We start from the raw sequence: 23,210 nt of genomic DNA, 5'->3' as shown, positions 1-23,210 counted from the left end.
AAGTTACACGTGATTTATTTCAAACGCATTGTACTAACGTCTCGTTTCCTCTATAACAATTTATAGTGTACAAAGTGTAAATAAGTTCTATAATTATTTATTGTTAAAATCTTGTGTTAAATTCTTAATTATTAAATCTGGCAGACCTACACTAGAAATCTATAGAGTATTCGATCACACGACAGTGCGCTTAAGTTACAAAGTCTAAAGTCGTTATATTTTTCATCTCAGTAATCAGCAACGCAGTGATTAATATTTTGTCAGTATATATCATTGTAATTATAAACTATTGATAAATACATATAGTCAACTGATTCTGAAGTAGATTTAATTAAAAGAATTGAATTGTAAGTATTAGTTATTGTCGAGCAATATGGAAATTTCAGGATATTCCCAATGCCAAAAGCATCAAGTAATTTATACATGGGAAATTAATGAAATAACATCATTGATTGAGTCATCTGCTGATGTCGATAACGAGACAGCAAAGCTCACCTCACCTAGCTTTACTACAAATGGCAAAACTGAAAATTCATGGTATTTACAACTGAGTCTATTACAAGAAAGGGAATGGATATCACTATATGTGTGTCGAAAAGATGGGAAAGATAACGGAAGAGTAAAGTTATCACTCTTTATTTTAGACAACCAAAATGAAAGAAAATTTATGAAAATTTCTGGTGGCATTCGGGACTTTACAGTTGGACGAGGAATTGCTAAATTCCTTGAAATAGAAGAGTTATTGACAAACAAAGATCAATTTTTACCGAATAATACCTTAACTGTCTGTGTTGAACTAACGATTTATGACGATTATCAATCATTTCTTACTAAAATTTCGTTGCAAACACCACAGCGCAAAATCACTGATGATCTTAAAGGACTCTATGATAGTAAAATAAATAGTGACGTTATTTTCGTTGTGGGCAATAAACAATTTAAAGCTCACAAGCTCATACTGTCAACACGCAGTCCTGTGTTCTTTGCAATGTTCTCGCATGGGATGAAGGAAAATAGAGACGGCGAAGTTGCTATACCTGATATAGAACCTGAAATTTTCAATAAAATGCTGGAGTTTATTTATACCGACGAGATAAATAATTTGGATGCGGATGCTGCGTATTTATTAGAAGCTGCAGATAAATATCAATTGCGAAAACTAAAAAGTTTATGCGAAGAATCATTATCTAAATCATGCAGGGTTGATAATGTCATTAAACTTATGGTTTTAGCAGATCTACATAATGCTAATCAATTATTTGAATATGCGCTTGAATTGATAACAAAAAATATCGATGCTATTATTGGGACTCCAGAGTATAAAATGTTAGAGGAATTTAAACCACTGTTATTATCAAAATTAATTAAAAAATTAGCGACTTCGATGAAGAGTAACGGTATATGCTTATTATTATTATTTTTTTTTTTATTTATTTATTTGTAATTCGATTGACTTAATTTTTTTTTTTTTTCAGCTTCAACATATGAAAAATAATTGGGATGTTGTACACGAAGTACTCAATAAAAGAACGGCATTTGAGTTTCGTTTTTTTTTTTTTTTGTATATTAATAAATAATTTTAGGAAGTAAAACTTAAGTATACATAACTGTATAAATATCTTTTAATATTATGTAACAAATTATTTGTACAAAGTAACATTACTTTATTTTCATATATTTTTAAATTAGTGCCCAATGTAAGCGTATATATAAGAAATTCCTCAGTGACGATTGTGGACTTGTAGAAATTTTTGTACTTTCATATCTGTTTGTTTTTATAAATATTTTCTAACATATATTCAAATTGTTATTACTTATTTAATTATAATTACTACAATATTTAATGCAAATTAAGTACGTACATCATAAAATTAGCATCATCGTTAAATTTTTTATCAGTAATTAGTAGCACTGATCAATATTTTGTCAATAAAATATACCGTCATTATAAAAATAAACTATTGATAAATGTATATACTCAACTAATTCTAAAATAAATTCAATTAAAAGAATTGAATTTCAAGTATTTGTTATTAGACAAAATGGAAATTTCCAATGATTCCTACTCCAAAAAACGCGCTAAGTAATTTATAAATGGGAAATTAATGAAACTATACCACCCAGACAGCACTCAAATCGACTTTACGACGACTTTTTGAAAGCGTCCTCAAGAAGTCTTATAATGTCTTCTTAAAGATGTCATTTTTAAGAACTCTTAATGAAAAGTTCTTGACGACTCCATAAATAAGACGTCAGTTTTGTGACGTCTAAATGTGTTCATTTTTAAACTTCTTTATGAAGTCAAAATTGGAAGCTCCTTAAAGACGTCATGGCAAATTCATACTGAAGTCTTACTGAGCTCACTATTATTGAGAACTTCTGAAGGACTTCTTTAAGATGTTAAGGCTGGACCGCACCTAACGAAATCCCGAATTTAAGAATTCTAATTATTTATTAAATAATTATCATAACAGCAATTTTCTTAGCTTTAGGACTCAATTGACTGTTACAAAACCAAAAGTCGTTACATTTTTTCTCTCAGAGTAGTCAAAGTCACGGAGTGATAATTATTTTAACAGAAACATATTATTTTAATAATAAATTATTAATAAATGAATAAACATACTCAACTAATTATAAAATAAATTTAATTAGAAGAATTAGGTTTCAAGTATTAGTTATTGTTAAGCAACATGGAAATTTTAGGTTACTCCGATTCCAAAAAGCATTAAATAATTTATAAGTGGAAAATTAATAAAGTAACATCATTTATTGAATGTTGTAGAAACGATACTGACTTAATAATATCTAAGTCAACTAAATTTAGAACAACTGCTACAACTGAAAATTTATGGCATTTACTCCTGCGAGTTGAATTTGACGAGGCAACAGGAAAAAGGGAATGGGTGTCATTATATTTGTGTCGAAATGATGGAAAAAATAAAATAAGAATAAAGTACTCACTGTTTATTTTAGATAACAAAAATGAAAGGAAATTTTTAAAAACTTATAATACTAGCAGTAAATCTGAAGAACGAGGATGTTTACAGTTTCTTGAAATAAAACAGTTACTAGAAAATAAAGATGAGATTTTACTAAATGATACTCTAACTCTATGTGTTGAACTAACTATTTATGACGATTATAAAATAATTCCTGCTGAGTTTCAATTGCAAAGTGTCAGATAACCGATGATCTCAAAGAACTTTATGATAGCAAAACAAACAGTGATGTAATTTTAGCTATAGGTGATGAACTGTTTAAAGCTCTCAAGCTCATTTTGTCAACTCGTAGCCCAGTATTTTTTGCAATGTTCACTCATGAGATGAAGGAAAAAGAAGAAAATGCTGTGACTATCCCTGATATAGACCCAAAAATATTTGAAAAAATTTTAAAATTTATATATACTGATAATATTGATAATTTGGATGCGGATGCTGAGTCTTTATTAGAATCGGCTGATAAATATCAATTGCTGAAGCTAAAAAGTTTATGCGAAGAATCATTATCGAAGTCAGCCACTATTGATAATGCAATCAAACTGATGATTTTAGCAGATCTGCATGATGCTAATCAATTATTTGAAAATGTGCTTGAATCGATGATAAAAAATATCAATGATGTTATTAAAACTCCAACATATAAAGTATTAGAAAAATTGTACCCATTACTATTTTCAAAATTTATTAAAAAATTAATGACTTCACTAAATTTTAACGGTATATTGTTTTTTATTTATGTAATTTATTCATTTATTTTCAATTTGATTGACTCATTTTTTATTTTTAGCTTCAATAATTGAAAAATAATTGGGATCTTGTACATAAAGTACTCAATTAATATGAGAACGGTATTTGAGTAGAATATTTACCTAACATATTTGGATATTATGACTTGAAAACGTTCTATACTTATTTTGCAAATTTAATGATAATTATTTTTAGAAAGTAAGATTTAAATACATAAGACAGTTACTGTTTCTTAATATACTATTTTTAGATAAAGATTAAAATATAAATTACAGTATAAATATCTTTTAATTTGTTTCAATAGTAAATAATGATTAATTTATGTCGATTAAGCTTATTTGATTTTTACATTTTTAAATTACTGTCAAATGGTAGTGTAAGAAATTCCTCAGTGACGATTGTGGACATGTATAAACTTTTGCACTTTCATTTCTTTTTTTTTTTTAATATATAATAAAATTTATCTGTGAACTATTGTTAATTTTAATGTCATACTTGAAAATGCTGAAAGCTCCAACGTGACTTGCGGATACTCATTTTAGTAGTTACTCAGTAGTTACTGTATGATATTTTTCTTATGTATGACCAAAATAGTATAATTAATCCTACCAAAAACAGATTCTCTGTATAACATCGCGCCAAGTACACGTTTAAAATTTTTTACAAATAAGAAAAAATTATTTTTTACAAAAAAAATCAAATCGAAAAAATACCAAGTACCTAGTATGATGCAAAATCATAACAAACATTTTCATAAAATTTCAAAAAAAAATTGTATAACAAAATTTCAATGTACTTGGTGTGCGTTACTACATGTACTCAAGCAAAATTAATTTCTAATAAAATCAAACATGTTTTTTTTTTACTCTTTTGTAAACACACCAAGTACATTGAAATTTTGTCATACAATTTTTTTTTGAAATTTTATGAAAATGTTTGTTATGATTTTGCATCATACTAGGTACTTGGTATTTTTTCGATTTGATTTATTTTTTTTGTAAAAAATAATTTTTTCTTATTTGTAAAAAATTTTAAACGTGTACTTGGCGCGATGTTATACAGAGAATCTGTTTTTGGTAGGATTTGTTTTCTTTTTGTCGTGTTGATTGTGAATATTATCAGAAATCGCTTAATGAAGTTGTATATTTGAGCTCCAACTTAACTCCTCATTATATACCAACTCAATATAAACCGATCCGATTTATTTCAATTGCAATCGTTTGTTGGTCGTTTGTCGATCAATGTTGACCTATCAAAGTTGTTTGAGGGTTAATTGCTTAATTATGAAAAAGTAAATAAAAATTAACCTTTAATTTTTTTCATTGAACCCCTCTATTTCGATATTTTTTTTATTTTTTCATTTAAATTGCTAGGAAACCGTTTGTCGGTGATTGTTGGTGATAACAAATAAAACAGTAATTTATTTATAACAAAAATGTAATTAAAAAACTAGAATTTCCGTTAGTAGTCTTCAATAAATAATATTTTTTTTTTGTATAATGATATTTTGTTTTTGTATAATGATATTAAATCTTCCGTTAAAAAATTAACTTAAAAAATAATTATTTGTTTCCATTGATTAAAAACCTGATTTCCAAATTTCGCCAATAAGGTATTGACAGGTAGCGCCACAATGTTGTTAGATGTATGAAATTACGCTAAAAGCCACTTTAGATTAAAACTGACAGTAATTTGACAATTGAAATTATCAAAATGTGCTGCCTGAATTGGCCGACAATTTGATAGCAAAACTTGAAAATAAAATTAGCGGTTAATTTTTTTTTTTAATTTAGAGGTTACTTTTTTTTTCTAGAAAAAAACCCTAATAAAAGTTCCCATGAAATTTTTGTCAAATGTCTGTCAAATTCGGACTTTTCCGTTTTTGACGATAATTCGTATACGACTTTCAAAATGAATTTGCATTCGAATTCGGGTAGTAAATTTACGTCAAATTGTATAGCAAGTAGTATGCAAATTCTCGTCAAAAACGGAATAGCCCGAAGTTGACGACATTTGACAACAATTTCATAGGAACTTTACCTAGGGTTTTTTTCTAGCCAAAAAAAGTAACCTCTAAATAAAAAAAAAAAAATTAACCGCTAATTTTTTTTTTTTCAACTTTTGCTATCAAATTGTCGGCAGATGCGGGCGGCAAATTTCGGTAATTTCAACTGTCAAATTACTGTCGATTTCAATCTGGAGTGACTGTTAGGGCAGTTACGGCAGACGTCAACTAACCCTAATAGCACAATTTGCTTGAGCAAAAGTTTACTTACAAAACCTGATTTTCCTTAAATTTTTCATAAAATTTTATGATTATGAAACGAATTTATTTATGCTCATAAAAAATTTGCATACGAAACTATAGTATATAGAGAAGAAGAACAAGTAGAATTTCTTCACTTATCAAAACAGATCTGTTAAAAAAGATAAAGAAATTCAAAATAAATTTAAAACGGTAACTGTAAAATTACGTCCCATTTTTTTTACAAGTTTCGACTATTGACTGACTTCAATTTTCGTTGCATTTTTATTTTAAGGATTTTAAAAGCTTTCAATGATTGAAAACCTTTAAATTAATATTTATAAATTATTTCAAATATTTTTATGAACATAAATATTTCAAATGGCTAGAAATATTACAATCGTTTTACACGTACTTCGTAAGTACCTAGACAAAGTACAAGACAATATTGAATTTAATAATAACTTTGTTCTTAATGATTAGTAATTATTGATGATTAGATTATAATTAGTAATAATTTAAAATTATTCATTTTTATGTCAAATTTACTTGTAATATAACTTTTTCGAATTTTCGCGCGCCTTTTCAACATCGATGTCTACAATCGATGGTTCGATGGTGAAAAATTTCAAAAATCGATAGTCCAATGTGGATTTTTTTTGCTAACATAGCCCATCTCTAATACAATAACGTTAGAACGTTCAAGTTGCGATGAGTCTAGTGGCAGAAATGATAACTGTGATCTCAAATTTAACCTGTCAGCACTTCCGTTATGAGCATTTTGCTGACAAGTCCCTATTCAGATTACAGAATTTTCTGTAGTGGAAGCGAGACACTAATGAACATAGGAGTGTTAAAGGGCTGAAGGATGTAAAAGCAGACAAATCGACCATGCCGTTCAGTCTCCTGTTGTTCTGTTATTTATTCTTCACGATTTTTTCGCTCAGTAATAAGTATCATAGTGTGTAATATTTTGCCAGTGTATATCACTATAATTATAAACTATTGATAAGTATTTATACTCAACTGATTCTAAGATAAGTCTAATTAAAAACGTGGAGTTTGAATTATTTGTTGTTAAATAATATGGAAATTGTATGTAATTCCTACTCCGAAAAGAACAAAGTAATTTACAAATGGAAGATTCATGAAATAATACCATATATCGAGTCTACTGAAAACGATCAAGACACGACAGTGCTTAGCTCATCTAACTTTACCGCACGTGGCAAGACATACAATTCATGGCATTTGCGACTATTAAGAGAAGCAAATACTGAAGGGAAAGGAATCAATGAGATAAATTATAAAGATTGGATGTCACTATTTTTGCAGCGAAATAATGAGAAAGACAAAGTAAGAATAGGATGTTCTTTATTTCTTTTAGACAAGAAAAATGAAAGGAAATTTATTAAAAGTTTCTATAGAACATACGAATTCAATGAGAGCTGGGGATTTCCACAATTTGTTGAAATAAAACAGTTACTGGCAAAAAAAGATGATATTTTACCAAATAACACCTTAACCGTAGGTATTGAACTAGATGTTTATGATGATTATCAAACATTTCCAACTGAATTTATGTTAGAAACACCACAGCGTAAAATAACTGATGATCTTAAAGAACTCTATGAGAGTAAGGTAAACAGTGACGTTATTTTCGTTGTAGGAAATGAAAAATTTAAAGCTCACAAGCTCATATTGTCAATTCGGAGTCCTGTGTTCTTTGCTATGTTCACCCATAAGATGAAGGAAAATAGAGACAATGAAGTTACTATACCTGATATAGAGCCTGAAATTTTCAATAAAATATTGGAATTTATTTATACTGATGAAATAAATAACTTGGATGCAGATGCTGCGTATTTATTAGAAGCTGCAGATAAATATCAGTTGCTGAGACTAAAAAGTTTGTGTGAAGAATCGCTATCTAAGTCGGCCAGGGTTGATAATGTCATCAAACTGATGGTTTTAGCAGATCTGCATAATGCTAATCAATTATTCAAATATGTGCTTGAAGTGATAAAAAAGAATATCGTAAATATCATTGAAACTCCAGAGTATAAATTATTAGAAGAAAATAAACCATTCCTATATTCAAAATTAATGAAAATATTAGTAACTTCAATGATGATTAACGGTATATTATTTTTTTTTTATGTAATTTATTTATTTCTTTGCAATTTGAATGACTCATTTTTTTTTTTTTTTAGCTTCAACAGATAAACAATGATTGGGACATTGTACACAAAGTACTTAGTCAATTAGAGAACGGCATGAGTGAAATATTTGGATTTTATGAATTGAAAGTGGTTCATACTTATTTTGTCAATCATAATAATGATTATGTTTAGAAATTAAGATTTAAATACATTAGATAGTTGCTGTATCTAAATATACTGTCACGGCTGCTACATTCAAAAATTTTTAATTTTTTTTTTTCTCTCTCTTCCAAGATAAGTACACACTAAAACCTCCTGTACGTAAACCTTTTTATGTATAACGCCAACTTACTGACGCCAGAAGTCGTACCGGACAAATATACCTACCTGAGCGTTGTCAACGCTTTACAATTAAGTCGTATTGTACTAATGGACCACGCGTATTATATATTTCTCTTTCTGGAAATTTCATCATTTTTACTTAACGTACTTTTAAAATTTATGTATCCGTTCCCATTTAACTAATCTAAGCATAGAAGCGGTAGTCTTCTTTGATTTTTCATCTTAAACCTATAGACCACCCAACTCATGCGCACCTGCATGTGATTCTTGGAAATTAGAGAAAGCTAATGGAAACCTCCAAATTTATGGTTTCCTACACCAGCATGCTCAGCGACAGAGTGGCGCCAGGTCATCAGCCTACTTTAATAGTCAAAATCTGTTTCCCAGGGATCACACGTGTGCATGGGCCTAGAACTTTCGGGCGAGTCCGAGTCCTCTCGTATGGGAAACTGGTTACCACCACTTTTCATATGCGAGGATCATATAAAAAGACCATGGACTTTAGCTCATTAGTTCTTTTGGGAATCAAACTCTGAACCTTACTGAACTCCGGACACTTGACGGTGTTCGTGGCTAGAGGATTGATATCCCGATTGAGCATTCGGTCACGTGAGCCCAGATCATTGGATCGGTCCTTGATCGTCGTAAGCACTCGTATAATCGGTATATTATTTTCTACTAGCTTCAGAAGCATAATCAACGCGATATTAGCGTATAGCATCCGATCACGTGAGCCCAGATCGTACGATTGGTCCTTGATCGTTGTAAGTCGTGAACTAATATCAACCGTTTAGCACCGGTACAGCATTGATTATCTTCATCTTATTATAATCCATTTAATTTCATTCATTTTATTATTTTTATATTGAAATATACCACGAGAAACGTGGAGAATCAAAGAATATTTTACCACGATAAATGCGAAGATTTTAAAGAATATTTTACCGCGAAAAGGCGAAGAATTTGAATAATATTTAGAAATATTTTTTTCCGCGAAAAATACGCGAAGATTTTATAAATTTATATTACCGCGAAGACGCGAAGAATTTGAATACATTGAAATTATTTTACCGCGAAAAGCGCGAAGACCTTCATTTTAATTTAACCTACAGAGATTTAAAAACGCATAATCATTGAAGCTTATACAACAAGGTAGACTAAATAAATAAATAATTCGATAAATTTAAAATCACATTAATTGACCGCGAGAACGCGTCGTGAATAAGTGTCCTGTGTAACTGCTGACAGTCTTGACACCTCACCAAAACCTGTTTAGGGTAAGTTTTTGAATATTGTAACCATTGTTTGGTATTTTTATTTTTATATACTCTGAAATAATTGTAACCCATATGCATGAAACATTTGCTTTTATATTTACTATTCTTAATATTGCCATTTGTAACCCCTTTTGTATTTTGAGAATATTGAGTCATTTAATAAATAAATACTCGTTAACATAAAACATTTGAAAAACATTATTTATCAGACAATTTTACTTTAACAACGAGATAATAGCTTCACGAGGCTTTTCGGCAACCCACCTTCCTTTATCCCTTATTTTACTACCTGTCTAGCCGCTCAGACCGATAGTTCACAGTAGGGGGTACACAATCTTACGTTTACCGCTCGACGTTTGATTGTGAAATTAGATCAGTCACATAATAAATTGGAAATCGTTTTGGGTTTTATCAATATTGTCTTCAACAATATTGTGTGGGCGCGAATTAAATATAAAATAGAATAAACTGAGCATTTGGTCACGTGAGCCCAGGTCATAGGATCGGTCCTTGATCAATGTAAGTACCTTTTTATTCACTATACTTTATACGAATATCGTACCTACGCCCATCACGATCTCCAATCGTGACAATACTATTTTTAAATTAACAATTAAAATACACATTACAATATAATTATCTTTTAATTTATTTCAATACTAAGTAAAAATTAATTTATAAAAATATTATTTTATTTTTTCTTTTATTTCCCGCTGTGAACATTGAAAATTTTAAACAAAAGGGAAGTTATTAGTTTCGATCTGGTATTCGAGTGTGTAAATTGTTTTTGACAGAAAATATTTTTGGGGCGAATCGAAAGGGTTCACCAAGACTCGGACTGATTAGATTTTTAAGTTGAATGGTCGAGTAGTTTTCAAGTTATATGAATAATAAAAATTAAAGAAATTGTTTTTTCTTGGTTTTTGTTGGATAACTCAAATCGCTTGGATTAATTTCGAAGATCAAATCTAAATTTAAAAAATCTCTACCGATTGCCGGAGAGCACGTGGAAATCGGTTGATTTATTCTGAAGATATCGTTGATAAAAATTACTTTTTTTCAGTGAAACTTTTTTTTTTCGGTCTAAAGGTTTTTATGCTCGAAGAGTTCAAAGATATACCAATAGTAACGTTTTCAAGTTCTTCGAGCCGTTTTTCAGATTTTCTTAAATTACTAACAAATGTAAGAGCGAGAAATTCCACAGTGACGGTTGTTGACTTGTTTAAATTTTTGACTTTTCATATCTTTTTCTCATAAATATATAATAAATAATTTATTTTTAAACTATGGTTATTTCGATGTCATATTTAAAAATCCTGAGAATTCCAACGAATTTATACTGCAGAAACTCATTTCTTTTTTTTTTTTTGAAAATTTTCTATTTTCATAGCGGGAATTCCAAAAATATTTGTCATACCTTTTGATGTTGTTTATATTTTTGATAACAAAAATTAGTGAATTAAAAAAAAATTCGTTCGAACGGTTTATCCATTTGTTTTAATTAATTAATAGTTTTTAAAGTAATAAAAATTCTAAATAGAAAAATTACAAGGCTATCAACGGATAGTTTTTTCATTTTCAATATCAAGTAAAGATAAATAAACATCAAATAATAGTTTGGATTTTTTAATATATTTTTCTAATAATTGGCATTAAACATATGATTAAAATTATATTTAATTGAAAGCGAAAATTCAACAATAAACCAAGTTCCGATTCAACGTAATAATTTATATCGTATCAATCTGAAAATTGCGCATATTTTAATTGTATGAAGAGGACGCCATAGGCTTTATACTAACCACTATATATACACATATACATATTTTGTATACATCTACATCGCATTTACACAATAAACTAAAGGTAACTATTGCGCAAGCAATTTTGTTTATAGTTATTCAAAGTATTTTTTACTTTACGTAAACTTTAGTTTGAATTTTGAATTAAATCAACAAAACAATAATAGTTTACTCAGAAGTAAATTCGACAAAAATTTGTCACACAAACTATTCAGGTTTTAATAATATAAACGTTCATATAAAATGTATAAAAAATGATGTACTTTTTGATGTTTAAATAATATTTCAAAATTGCAGATTGTTTTAAAAAATGAAGAGATCTTATTCGTCAATGAAAAAACATAAGATTATTTTCGAATGGAAAATAGATCAATTTAATTCATCGATTCATCTCTCACGTGTACAGATGACGTAAAAGTTGAATCTGTTGGATTTTCAACAGGTGCTAAAATAAATGACGCTTGGTACTTGAGACTAAAATTTAAAAATAACGAAGTAACACAAGTCAAAGAATGGCTGTCAGTATTTTTGTATTTAAAACACAGCGATACAGAATCAGTAAGAGCAACATATTCTTTATATATTTTAGATAATAATAATAATAATAATGAAAAAAAAGTAAGTATTAAAACATCAAGTCGAGTATTCAAACTTAATGAAAGTTGGGTTTCTAATAAATTTCTGGAAATAAAAAAGTTGTTGGAAAATAAAGACAGTTTACTACCAAATAATATTATGACATTATGTGTGGATCTTGTTGTACTTGAAGATTATATATCAACTACAATGAAAGTTCCATTAAAAATTCTGAAGCCTCAAATAGTTGATGATTTTGAGAAACTCTTTAATAAAAAAATAAATGTCGATGTGATTTTAATTGTTGGCAACGAAAAGTTTCATGCGCATAAGACAATTTTATCAGCACGAAGTCCAGTACTTGCTTCAGTTCTCCACAGAATGCAAGAAAGTAACAATAATATATTGATGATAAGTGATGTAGCTCCCAAAATATTCCGAGAAATGTTGAGATTTATTTATACTGATAAAGTTGATGATTTGGACAGCAAAATTGTAACTCTACTACAAGTTGCTGATAGATTTAAATTACAAACACTGAAGATATCATGTGAGGAATCGCTTCGCGAATCATTAATTAATGCAAATGCAATTAAATTATTAATGTTAGCAGATCAATATCATGCGAATCTACTGATGGAGTCCGTCGTCAATTACCTTGTAATAAATATCGATAGTATAATGAAAACTGAAGATTACAAAACATTAGAAAAGTCTAAACCGGTCTTATTATCGATTTTACTTAAAAAATTATCTGATTTAATTAAAATTAGAGGGTAGAGATCATTATTTTTTCTATGTCTTTTATTTATTTTTGTTTACATTGTTTTAGCTGATGTTCTAAAGCTCCACCGTACTTAAGTCAATAGGATCGAAAGTTAAATTGAACTTTTTTTTTTATCTATAAACTATTTTTATTATTAATGTAATATTTAAAAATACTGAAAGTTTCAACGAAAACTTGCTCCAGCAACTCATTTCACTGTAATCATTGTCTTATACTTATTTTTATACGTCAATGAAGTATTATAATTAATACAATAAATACAAACTCGGATTTCAATTGATTTATTTATTTGACATTTAAAAAAAAACACACACATTGTTATACACACAGAAATATTTTATTAATTGATTATTTGAATAAATGTAATTTTATAAATATTATTATTACAAATGTAAATTTTATTTAATTTAATTTTTTGAAACTTCCCGCTAAGAAAATTGCAAATTTTCAAAAAAAGGGAAGTTATTGGTTTCGGTCCGATTTCCGAAAATCGAGTTTTCATCAGATCTTAATGTTTTAAGGTCCTGGGAAACTATTCTGACCATTCCCGGATGGACGTCCACGTATATGTGTGGAAGTTCTGGGGCTGGCCTGCAGGGTCAGGCGGCTTTCAGATTTGTTTTTAATTGTTCCAATGTATAGCCGCATTTACGGCCTTTTACACTTTTTGCCTTTATATCGCAACTGCTTCACTTTTTCTAGCTTTTTATTTCGCAGCTGTTGCCCGACTTGGGCTTATACTGTACTGTACCATTACGGCGATACGCTACCCCAACTTGGCTGTGGTGAGTATAGCGGCAAGGAAATTCACAGAGAAAACCATCGCCAGTACAGTTCGGTTTGGTTGAAGCTCTAGTGATTAATAAAATTCCCATTTTACCAATCCTTATTTCCGTCCTCATCCCGCGCCTAACGGTCAGATACCTCCGATCGAGTTCAACGCGTGGCTAAGCCACTCAGCCAAGTAGCAATCATGCTCGATGCTGCTTAACTTGGGTGACAAAAATGAAAAAAAAAAAAATTGTTTTTTTAGCACAGAGATAAAGCTTTAAGATCTCTATTATTTAAATAAGGATTAATTGCTCTTATAATATCGAACGGTAGTTGACCAGAAAGTAATGTACCAAATACATTAGTGCTTGTATTTAACAATTTCTTTCTTTGTAAGCTTTTAACTAAACGATAGTAAATTATCTGACCATACAAAGGAAATTGTAACTGCAACTCTTGTTCATTTAAAGTTTCATCGTTAAAATTATTTAATTTAACTGCCATTTCATGTTGTTTCATATGCATAACATCATAATAATTCATGATAGTTTTGTCAATTTTCAAATTTTTCATTAATTCGACTTCTTTTAAACATTCAATATAAAAATCGTACAACCCTTTTGTGTGCTTGATTGCCTTTCTATTTTGATTAATTATAGACCAACCAGCGGCCTTCAATTTTACCATGTGTTCCCTAATAATTTTTTTAATTCTCTCAATATTGGTTGTATTTATAGCCGTTTGATCGGCTTTATTTACAAGATTAACATCAGCTCCAGCATTTAATAAAAGATTCAATATCAACGGATATGCCTGTTTAGCAGCCTCATGAAGCGCAGACTCGCCCTGGGCGACATCATTAATATTGACAAAATCTTCTCTCATAAGTATAAGTTTAGTTATTCGAAATGATCTCTTTCTAATAGCAGCCAATAAGAGTGTTTTATCATTAATATCTCTGCAATTAATGTCAATATTTTCAGATAATATTATCTTCTGCATTTCGATAGTTCCTACGTGTAAAACATGAAAAATAAATTTCCTACTTTGTCTAGTTATAAAATCAATATTAGCTCGATAATTAAGTAAAAGCTTCATCAGTTCTACATTTTGATCTTGTACCAAAATTTCCAATGGCGTTTGAGTACCGAGACCCGGAGCATTTATATCTGAACCCTCAGCATGTAATATTAATTCAACTAATTTCAAATTACGAGTCTTGATAGCCAATCCAAGAGCCACAGGACCATTATTATCCATTGTAGCTCGGTGTTCAAGTAAGAGTTCAACTATATTTAGGTCTTGATTTCCAATTGCTGAGAACAATGGGGTATTACCCCAATGACCAGCATTAATATCTTTAACTCCATAATCAATAAAATACTTGACAAAATTCAAATTTTTCGATTTAACTGCCCAATATAACGGAGTCGCATCACCGGAAAGAAAATCAACACTCGCTCCAAAGTTTACTAGTAACTCAACTAATTCGAAATCAGCCTGCTGACAAGCTATGCCGAGAGCTGTCATACATACTCTTCCATCATCAATGACAGCTCCATTTTTAATCAAAAGCTCAGCTATATCTTTACTCCCAATGGAGCAAGTATGAGTCAGTGGCGTTCTGTTAAAGCGAACACTATTAATATCAGCTCCTTGTTCGATTAAATATCGAGTAATACTATAATTTCTACGCTGAACTGCCCGGTGTAATGGTAAATGATGTTTGTTGTTACGTAAATTCACCTGAGCTCCAGCATTGATTAGAATTTTCATCAGCTCTAAATTATTTCCTAGAACCGCTGCGATAAGAGCTGTTTCACCCGAATCATTAATTGCATTTACTTTGGCACCATTTTCAAGCAAAAGCTCAACTATTTTTATATGACCACTACTTACTGCGTGATAAAGTAAGGTTTCGTCTTTACAAAAAATATTAACATGAGCATTACAATCAATTAAATATTCAACAATTTGATAGTTTTGTTTATAAACGGCCCAGTACAATGGCATCGCTTTGTTAGAAATTTTATTAATGTCAGCGCCTGCGTTGACAAGTATCTTGACTAACTCAAAATTACCGCACTCGCAAGCGATACCAAGTGGAGTTTCAACAAACTTTTTATCATGAACTTTTGCCTGTTTTTCAAGAAGCAATGATGCGATTTCTTTATTTTCATTCATAATTGAAATTTGTAACCGTAACGGTGAGCAACCACGGTACTTTGAAGTTTCAAATCTCTTAATTACGTTAACATCTGCACCGCGTTCAATTAAATCATCAGCTATACGATAATTGTTTACACCGACAGCTCTATGTAAGAGTGTCATATTTGTAGATTTTCTAATATCTGCACCAGCTTTTAATAACAACTCGTACAACTCATAATTACTTTGATCCACAGCTATTCCAATGACTGATCCTAATTTTTTAGTGTTTTTATTAACATCCGCTTTATATTTGAATAATAAATTTATAATTTCCAAATTTTCTGTGCTTACGGCAAGTTGCAGTGGCGTGTAGCCTGAATATTTAGACACTGGACATTTACATATTACATTAACATCAAATCCACGTTCGAGTAAAAACTTCGTAACGTAATGATTATTTTCAGCAACAGCTTGATGTAAAGGTGAATCTTCATTCGGACAATTATGTATTTTAGCTTCAGCATCGAAGAGTAACTGAAATAGTTCAGAATTCTTCTTTTCAATGGCAATTTTAAGCGGTGTTTCGCCATTTTTTCCACAAATGTTAACATCGGCACCTTTACTAAGAAGGAATTGAGCAACTTCGAAACTTCCTTGCTGAATAGCAACATGTAATGGAGTATACTGATAAAAGTCTGACAATCTGTGGAGACAATTAGAATGAATATCATCTCCTATGGAAAATAAATACTCAGCGATATCCAATTAATTATGATAAGCTGCCCAGTGTGATCGATTCATATCTTGGTAAGACAAATCCACAGTCGCTCCAGAGTCAATCAATAATTTGAATATCCGATAATTGCCTTTTTCGATAGCTAAGTCTATTGGTTTTTTATCCCATTTTGTCTGAGTGTGAACGCTAGCTTGGTTATTTATTAGTAATTGAGCCATTTCAAAACTTCCACAATTAATCGCGACGCTTAATGGCGTGCATTGATAAAATGGCGACGATGAATTATTATTAAAAGTTTCAACATCAGCACCTTGGGCAATTAAATACTCAGCTTCTTCGACAGCATTATATTGGGCTGCATAATACAGTGGATGAAATATACTAACGATTTCTTTGATATCTTCAACAGAGTTCATTAATAGTCGAAGTCTCTCAAAGTAAACAGACTTGATGGCCACATTAAGATGTGTCGGATGACCTTGATCTCTTAAGTTTACTTTTCTTTCATTTATTATAGGTTTTTGACGTATTTCGACCATTGCTTTGTTAATTTGTTCAACAGCAAGATGCAAAGCTGTTTTATTTTCATTAATAATGCAATATCGTCTTTATGGTCAACTAACTTATTAATTACTTCTGAATTTTGTGTTTCGACGGCTAGATCAAGAGCCGGTGGAGAAGATTCTTGATTAATGTTAACGTCAATTTTTTTATTCAATAAATAGTCAATTGCTCTGATGTCTTCATTTTTAATCGCAACGGGAAGAGTTAATTCTGGTTCAGTGTCAACATCCATTTCTTCTTCTGGTATTATATTACGGAGTTTGGAATATTTAGTTTTTTTACTTGGCGGTTCTTCGGTTGCCGTCATTTGAGAAGGCAAATTATTATTGATCTTTCTGGTTGTCATTTCTAGTGTAAAAATAAAAATTATTAATAATTACCTTTTGTTAATGAGTTTTACTAAAATATATTTTCTTACCAATTGTAATATAATTTAATGATGTAACCAAAATCCGGCGATGGGATTGTCGTTGATCTGAAAAATTTATAAGAATTATAAAAAATATTAAAAAGTTTTAAATTCGTTGGTTGATGATAAAATAAATGATTTTTATCAAAATTAGTGAAAAAAAAAATATTTATCATATTTTCTGTTAATTTTTTCATTTTTGGTAATAAATTTTACAGGATATATAAAAAAGTATTTGAATGGTTCATTCATCTGTTTTAAATGATTAAATGGCTTTTAAATTGATAAAAATTACTAATTCTAAATAAAAAAAAAAAATGAGTGTAAATGTAGCAGACATACTTAAGTATGACAATTTTTTTATTATCTATGTGTTACATATAAAAAAATTAAATAATGAAAACAATAAAATTTAAAAAAACGTATCTACTGAATCTTAAATTTTTTAAACATGCATTTTTTTATTTTTATTTTATAAACATTTTAATTTATTATTTTACAGTTTCGAAAATTCTCAGAAGTCTACTAACTTTACTATCATGAAGAAAAGGTGTGTAATCAGCGGACAGTTTTTTATTTTAAATCAATGAATTGAATATTTAAAATGATTTTTTATTATTATTAAACTTGAAAATTCAAAAATTTTAAAATTGTTAGCTGTTTGTTAATTTTAATATCATAAAATAAAGTTGTTTTCTAGCAAAGAACTCGATCAACAAAAAATCAACTTAAGAATCCATATTGGAATTTGCAAATTTATACAAAAAATATATTAATTTTTTGAATTATTGTTTTATTCATAACAATTTTTATAAATATTTCCATTTATCTTGTAGTATTAAATAGAAAATGCAATTATCTATTTATATGTTTTTTTTTTTTTTTTTTTTTTTTTTCAAATAAATTCTAATATAATTAGTTTTTAATGTACGTAAAATGAACAAAAATTACCTCTCCTTGTTTTATCGACGTTCCACAAATAATTGATAGGTTCTAATTTGGTTTAATTAATCAAAATTTTTAGTTAACGTTTCGAAAATCAGCAATTCAAAATTATTAATTCAAAAAATTATCCAGCAGAAATAAAATTCAAAAATTCCAATGAAAGAGATTATTAACTCATTAATTTAAAATAATTAAATTTAGTTTACAAGGATACCAAAGCGACCAGAGCGTAGCAAATACTAGGGACATCAGGATTGTCAGCGAAAATTTTGTGGCGAAATCGTAGCCTCGCTCACGCCTGTACTGCCGAGTTCAACAATGAAAGCTACTAAGACGTGGCCCTACCGTCCGGAAATAAAAACACTTAATAAAAACACACTTGCGCTAAACTCAACACACATACACACAAATGCATACATTGTACTTAGTCGCTACAGCTCTAGCAACATTACACTCATTACACGACAAGTGCAATTACATTAAACCTAGTGATCTGGTGTATTTATGCCCCTCGCGGACCTGGAATCACTGTAAAATCACAGTGAAATCACAGTGAGATTATAGTGAAAACATTGCGAGACCATGATGTAATTACAGTGAAATCACCGTGATTTTGTGCCATTTGGTCACTGTAGTTTTATGGTTATCTCACAATGATTCGATAGTGGTTTCGCAGTGATCTTCCCTGATAATACGAGTTGATCGTGAAAAAGTTGGTCATTTTGGTTACAAGTTACCGCCAACTTTCTCAGAAAGTTGGCGCTAGTATGGAGCCGCAACTGGAATACAAGTTTTTGAGGAAATTGAAAGTAAACTTACCGTCAACTTATGATCACCAACTTTTGCAAGCAACTTTTGCCACCAACTTTCTCAGAAAGTGTTCGTCAACTTATTGAATTTACAACTTTTGCCACCAACTTTCTCAGAAAATGTTTATCAACTATTGGAGGTACCAACTGTTGGCGGTCAACCCGTCGTCCAGTTGCGGCTGCAAGTTTCTCGTCAGTTTCTCGCCAACTTGGCTATCAGGGTTATTATGTTATCACAGTCGATTCATAGTTACCTCACAGTGATATTGCAGTGATTTTAGTGTGATACCAGAGCCAATTCACCCTGATAGCCAAGTTGGCGAGAAACTGACGAGAAACTTGCAGCCGCAACTGGACACTAAGTTGACCACCAACAGTTGGTACCTTCAATAGTTGATGGACATTTTCTGAGAAAGTTGGTGGCAAAAGTTGTAAATTCAATAAGTTGACGAACACTTCTGAGAAAGTTGGTGGCAAAAGTTGCTTGCAAAAGTTGGTGATCATAAGTTGACGGTAAGTTTACTTTCAATTTCCTCAAAAACTTGTATTCCAGTTGCGGCTCCATACTAGCGCCAACTTTCTGAGAAAGTTGGCGGTAACTTGTAGCCAAAAGTTGCAAAATCTAAAGTTGTTGACAACTTGTCGTCAAGTTGGTCAGAAACTAATGAATGACCAACTTTTTCACGATCAACTCGTGCTATCAGGGCACAGTGAATCCACAGTGAATTTCCAGTAAACTTACAGTAAATTCACAATGAATATACAGTGAATATATAGTGAATGAGCAGTGAATTTCCAATGAACTTACAGTAAATTCACTGTGAATTTACTGGAAATTCACTGTGGAAAAAAATACAAAAAAATTATTAAAACCTACCATCCTTTTTTTTTTCAAATAAAAAAAAAAACAAAAATTTTCAATGACTACCATTTTTTATTTGTTTTGTCATTCTATAATATCAAACACTGAAGCTTTTTGCAATTTTTTCCATTAAACTTATTTCTCAAAACACATCTTGAAAATTTTCAAGTGTTCAGAGAACTTTGAAATAAAAAAAAAAAGAATACAAACAATCAAAAATGTCCATCATGATACAAAAATTCAGTTTATTTAAAAAAAGTACATAAAAAAGTTGAAGAATGTTTGAACAACTTTTTTTTGCTATTCTAAAATCACCATAAAACTATAGGCAAATCATCATAAATTTTCTGTGGAATCATGGTGAAATCGCCATTAATTTACTGTGAAATCATGGTGAAATTACCATTAATTTACTGTAGAATCATGGGGAAATCACTATTAATTCACTGCGAAATCATGGTGAAAACACTATTGATTTACTGTGAAATCACCATTACTTTACTGTGAAATTATTGTGAAATCAGCATTAATTTACTGTGAAATTATGATGAAATCACCATAAATTTACTGTAAACTCGCAGTAAAATCACTACTAAATCACAATGACACAATGGCACAAAATCACTATGAAATTACCATAAATACACCGTCAAATTACGGTGAAAGTGAATTCACTGTGATTTTACAGTGATTCCAAGTCCGCGAGGGCTGTCAACTCGAACTCCTGTATTTTTCTCAATGTTCATCCATAAGATTAAGGAAAATAGGGACGGCGAAGTTGCTATACCTGATATAGAACCTGAAATTTTTAATAAAATGCTGGAGTTTATTTATACTGACGAACCTCGAAAGTTTATGCGAAGAATCGTTATCTAAGAAAACCAGTATTGAAAATGCGATTCAATTGATGATTTTAGCCGATCTGCATAATGCTAATCAATTACTGGAGTCTATTTTTGAATTTATGATAAAAAACATTAAAAATATTATTAAAACTCAAGAGTATGAATAACTAGCAAAAACTAAACCACTGTTGTTATTAATATTAATTAAAAAATTAGCATCAGACTTGAATGAGAATTAACGGTACATTATTTTTTATCTATTTTATTTATTTATTCAATTTCGTTTCAAATCACTTTAGTTTTTTATTTTCTTTTAGCTTCAAAAAATGAAAAATACTTGGTACACTAGAAGCTATTTACGGCAAGTACCCGGTTAATAAGAGGACAAGATTGGAGTAGAATGACTGGTTGAAATTTTGATATTTTATTGTAAAAACTGATTAATACTTGTTTCGTACATCTATTAATTTTTATTTTTAAAAAATAAGAGTTTCTTATATATACTGATATTTTGACAGTATTTAAAATATACTGTTTTTAGATTAATGATTAAAATACACATTAAGTATAGATATTTTTTAATTTTTTACTAAATTAAGTAAAAATGTTTGAAAAAATATAACGTATTCTTTATTTAACTACAACCACCCCAATATTTAATGCAAATCAAATACGTAGATATAAAATTAGCATCGATACTTTATAGTTATTCACATAAATAAACAGAAAGTGATAGTTTACATTTTTTTATATAGTTTTCTAATCATTGTCGTCGCTGATTATATTGCATGAGTGAAAAACAAATTAATGTGCTAGATATAATAATAAGTAAAAGTAATTAGTTTAAAAAATGGAAAAGTCTGAAGTTGACGGAAATTTTACGAAAAATTCAAGGAAACTTTTGTAAAGTAAACTTTTGCTGAAGCAAACTGCTATTAAGGTATACAAATCGCCAAAAACGGAAAAGCCCGAACTTGACGGACATTTAACAAAATGTGGAAAGTGGCTTCAGTCGAACTTCATTAACTCCAATTCCATTATCTCGGAACTTCCCCTCAATCTTAACCCCCACTACAAGCTACGCGGTCTCCCACTGAGGGCGACACAACCCGGTACAAATTAATGTCGCCTCCCTAGTAGGTATCTTAGTTAAGATCTTGAAATCACAGTATATATTGGTATAATATTTCGATGTATTTTCCTTGACTTGCTCAAAATTTGCTCCATAATTGATTAATACTCCCACTAGGGTAATTGTAGATATAAGAGCGCATGCGCCATAGTTTACTTCTTAAGGAAGAAGGGACATTCGTTAACTTGGTAATTCCAAGAAATTTCCGCTCCTCCATGAACTAACTGTCCAAGTTAATGGAGTTCGACTGTATTAGGGTCATTAAGTCTGCAAAGAATGGGCTTTTCTCCCACTAATTGGCTATAATAAAATCTATGACTTTGCACTAGCGCGCATGCGCAGGAATGATTAAATTGTAGGAAAATGGTGGGAGAAAAACCTATCCATATCCAGATTATTTATGAAAAAAAATAGATTTAGGGCTTCAGCTTCAGTCATTAGTCATTAGCTTGTGTTCAACTGCTTCGCCTCGTGATTCATTACTGCTACGCTTTCTTTGATATTTTATTAAATATTCTAACGCTTTATAACTGCTCTGCAAGTTTAATATTTTCTCAATAAATAGCTTGTAAATTAAAGGCAACTATTCGTTGAGAATATCGGTTTGCCGCTGTAAATTTAAATATATTTAATTTAAATTTGTTCGAGCGCATTCGCTCAGACCACGTGTTTAAAGTTACACGTGATTTATTTCAAACGCATTGTACTAACGTCTCGTTTCCTCTATAACAATTTATAGTGTACAAAGTGTAAATAAGTTCTATAATTATTTATTGTTAAAATCTTGTGTTAAATTCTTAATTATTAAATCTGGCAGACCTACACTAGAAATCTATAGAGTATTCGATCACACGACAGTGCGCTTAAGTTACAAAGTATAAAGTCGTTATATTTTTCATCTCAGTAATTAGCAACTCAGTGATTAATATTTTGTCAGTATATATCAATGTAATTATAAACTATTGATAAATACATATAGTCAACTGATTCTGAAGTAGATTTAATTAAAAGAATTGAATTGTAAGTATTAGTTATTGTCGAGCAAT

The 23,210-nt window shown here is 29.9% G+C and overlaps 3 protein-coding genes across 3 annotated transcripts; 2 read left to right on the top strand and 1 right to left on the bottom strand.

The window, feature by feature from the left end:
* The first annotated feature begins 373 nt into the window (after positions 1–373).
* On the top strand, positions 374–3,188 carry LOC128668251 (speckle-type POZ protein B-like). The gene is made up of 2 exons (XM_053740766.1): positions 374–1,397; positions 2,977–3,188. Exons 1-2 carry the CDS (start codon positions 374–376, stop codon positions 3,186–3,188), a joined length of 1,236 nt encoding a protein of 411 aa, XP_053596741.1.
* A 9,124-nt stretch (positions 3,189–12,312) lies between these two features.
* On the top strand, positions 12,313–12,997 carry LOC103569404 (speckle-type POZ protein-like). The gene is made up of 2 exons (XM_008546689.3): positions 12,313–12,876; positions 12,986–12,997. Exons 1-2 carry the CDS (start codon positions 12,313–12,315, stop codon positions 12,995–12,997), a joined length of 576 nt encoding a protein of 191 aa, XP_008544911.3.
* A 972-nt stretch (positions 12,998–13,969) lies between these two features.
* On the bottom strand, positions 13,970–19,138 carry LOC128668250 (ankyrin-1-like). Its single transcript, XM_053740765.1, has 6 exons — positions 19,123–19,138; positions 17,581–17,637; positions 17,222–17,510; positions 16,729–17,099; positions 15,793–16,596; positions 13,970–15,633 (listed from the first exon to the last, which is right to left on the bottom strand). Exons 1-6 carry the CDS (start codon positions 19,136–19,138, stop codon positions 13,970–13,972), a joined length of 3,201 nt encoding a protein of 1,066 aa, XP_053596740.1.
* Positions 19,139–23,210: the final 4,072 nt, after the last annotated feature.

The sequence above is a fragment of the Microplitis demolitor genome, chromosome 7, assembly GCF_026212275.2.
Source record: "Microplitis demolitor isolate Queensland-Clemson2020A chromosome 7, iyMicDemo2.1a, whole genome shotgun sequence".
NCBI lineage: Eukaryota > Metazoa > Arthropoda > Insecta > Hymenoptera > Braconidae > Microplitis > Microplitis demolitor.
Note: the sequence above shows the minus strand (reverse complement) of the source record. Positions and strands in the feature narration are given on the sequence as shown.